Raw genomic sequence first — 2,500 nt, 5'->3', positions numbered from 1 at the left:
CTCTCTCTCTCTGTCTCTCTCTGTCTCCATCAGAGAGTCCCTGCTGGCAGAGATGGGTGTATCGATTAAAGAGGATGGAGGGACTCTGGGCGTCTTCTCTCCTAAAGGAGTGAGTGAAACCTGCTGCTAACGTTACTGTGTGTCAGAGGAGCTCCTCCTCCTCATCCAGAGAGGAAGCTTAGTTATGGTCATGGTTAGAGGAGCTCCTCCTCCTCCTCATCCAGAGAGGAAGCTTAGTTATGGTCATGGTCAGAGGAGCTCCTCCTCCTCGTCCAGAGAGGAAGCTTAGTTATGGTCATGGTTAGAGGAGCTCCTCCTCCTCGTCCAGAGAGGAAGCTTAGTTATGGTCATGGTTAGAGGAGCTCCTCCTCCTCATCCAGAGAGGAAGCTTAGTTATGGTCATGGTTAGAGGAGCTCCTCCTCCTCATCCAGAGAGGAAGCTTAGTTATGGTCATGGTTAGAGGAGCTCCTCCTCCTCATCCAGAGAGGAAGCTTAGTTATGGTCATGGTTAGAGGAGCTCCTCCTCCTCGTCCAGAGAGGAAGCTTAGTTATGGTCATGGTCAGAGGAGCTCCTCCTCCTCGTCCAGAGAGGAAGCTTAGTTATGGTCATGGTCAGAGGAGCTCCTCCTCCTCGTCCAGAGAGGAAGCTTAGTTATGGTCATGGTCAGAGGAGCTCCTCCTCCTCGTCCAGAGAGGAAGCTTAGTTATGGTCATGGTCAGAGGAGCTCCTCCTCCTCGTCCAGAGAGGAAGCTTAGTCATGGTTAGAGGAGCTCCTCCTCCTCGTCCAGAGAGGAAGCTTAGTTATGGTCATGGTCAGAGGAGCTCCTCCTCCTCGTCCAGAGAGGAAGCTTAGTCATGGTTAGAGGAGCTCCTCCTCCTCATCCAGAGAGGAAGCTTAGTTATGGTCATGGTCAGAGGAGCTCCTCCTCCTCGTCCAGAGAGGAAGCTTAGTCATGGTTAGAGGAGCTCCTCCTCCTCGTCCAGAGAGGAAGCTTAGTTATGGTCATGGTCAGAGGAGCTCCTCCTCCTCGTCCAGAGAGGAAGCTTAGTTATGGTCATGGTCAGAGGAGCTCCTCCTCCTCATCCAGAGAGGAAGCTTAGTTATGGTCATGGTAAGAGGAGCTCCTCCTCCTCGTCCAGAGAGGAAGCTTAGTCATGGTTAGAGGAGCTCCTCCTCCTCATCCAGAGAGGAAGCTTAGTTATGGTCATGGTCAGAGGAGCTCCTCCTCCTCATCCAGAGAGGAAGCTTAGTTATGGTCATGGTCAGAGGAGCTCCTCCTCCTCGTCCAGAGAGGAAGCTTAGTTATGGTCATGGTTAGAGGAGCTCCTCCTCCTCGTCCAGAGAGGAAGCTTAGTTATGGTCATGGTTAGAGGAGCTCCTCCTCCTCGTCCAGAGAGGAAGCTTAGTTATGGTCATGGTTAGAGGAGCTCCTCCTCCTCGTCCAGAGAGGAAGCTTAGTTATGGTCATGGTTAGAGGAGCTCCTCCTCCTCATCCAGAGAGGAAGCTTAGTTATGGTCATGGTCAGAGGAGCTCCTCCTCCTCGTCCAGAGAGGAAGCTTAGTTATGGTCATGGTCAGAGGAGCTCCTCCTCCTCATCCAGAGAGGAAGCTTAGTTATGGTCATGGTCAGAGGAGCTCCTCCTCCTCGTCCAGAGAGGAAGCTTAGTTATGGTCATGGTTAGAGGAGCTCCTCCTCCTCGTCCAGAGAGGAAGCTTAGTTATGGTCATGGTCAGAGGAGCTCCTCCTCCTCATCCAGAGAGGAAGCTTAGTTATGGTCATGGTCAGAGGAGCTCCTCCTCCTCGTCCAGAGAGGAAGCTTAGTCATGGTTAGAGGAGCTCCTCCTCCTCGTCCAGAGAGGAAGCTTAGTTATGGTCATGGTCAGAGGAGCTCCTCCTCCTCGTCCAGAGAGGAAGCTTAGTTATGGTCATGGTAGAGGAGCTCCTCCTCCTCATCCAGAGAGGAAGCTTAGTTATGGTCATGGTTAGAGGAGCTCCTCCTCCTCATCCAGAGAGGAAGCTTAGTATGGTCATGGTTAGAGGAGCTTCCTCCTCCTAGTCCAGAGAGGAAGCTTAGTTATGGTCATGGTTAGAGGAGCTCCTCCTCCTCGTCCAGAGAGGAAGCTTAGTTATGGTCATGGTTAGAGGAGCTCCTCCTCCTCATCCAGAGAGGAAGCTTAGTTATGGTCATGGTTAGAGGAGCTCCTCCTCCTCATCCAGAGAGGAAGCTTAGTTATGGTCATGGTTAGAGGAGCTCCTCCTCCTCACAGAGAGGAAGCTTAGTTTATGGTCACTGGTTAGAGGAGCTCCTCCTCCTCGTCCAGAGAGGAAGCTTAGTTATGGTCATGGTTAGAGGAGCTCCTCCTCCTCGTCCAGAGAGGAAGCTTAGTTATGGTCATGGTTAGAGGAGCTCCTCCTCCTCATCCAGAGAGGAAGCTTAGTTATGGTCATGGTTAGAGGAGCTCTCCTCCTCATCCAGAGAGGAAGCTTGTTATGGTC

The 2,500-nt window shown here is 52.1% G+C and overlaps 1 protein-coding gene across 1 annotated transcript in view; it reads left to right on the top strand.

The window, feature by feature from the left end:
• Nucleotides 1-109, top strand: part of LOC117808942 (kinesin-like protein KIF1C) — a gene marked incomplete at its 3' end in the record, with an annotated part of 14,684 nt that extends 14,575 nt beyond the window's left edge. Inside the window, exon 14 of the mRNA XM_034678612.1 lies at nt 34-109. Within this exon, the coding sequence (XP_034534503.1) occupies nt 34-109 (76 nt within the window). The remainder of the gene's footprint in view (nt 1-33) is intronic.
• Between the last annotated feature and the right edge of the window lie 2,391 nt (nt 110-2,500).

The sequence above is a fragment of the Notolabrus celidotus genome, unplaced genomic scaffold (assembly GCF_009762535.1).
Source record: "Notolabrus celidotus isolate fNotCel1 unplaced genomic scaffold, fNotCel1.pri scaffold_187_arrow_ctg1, whole genome shotgun sequence".
NCBI classification, from domain to species: Eukaryota; Metazoa; Chordata; class Actinopteri; order Labriformes; family Labridae; genus Notolabrus; species Notolabrus celidotus.
The sequence above is the reverse complement of the archived record's forward strand: the minus strand, read 5'-3'. Positions and strand labels throughout refer to the sequence as shown.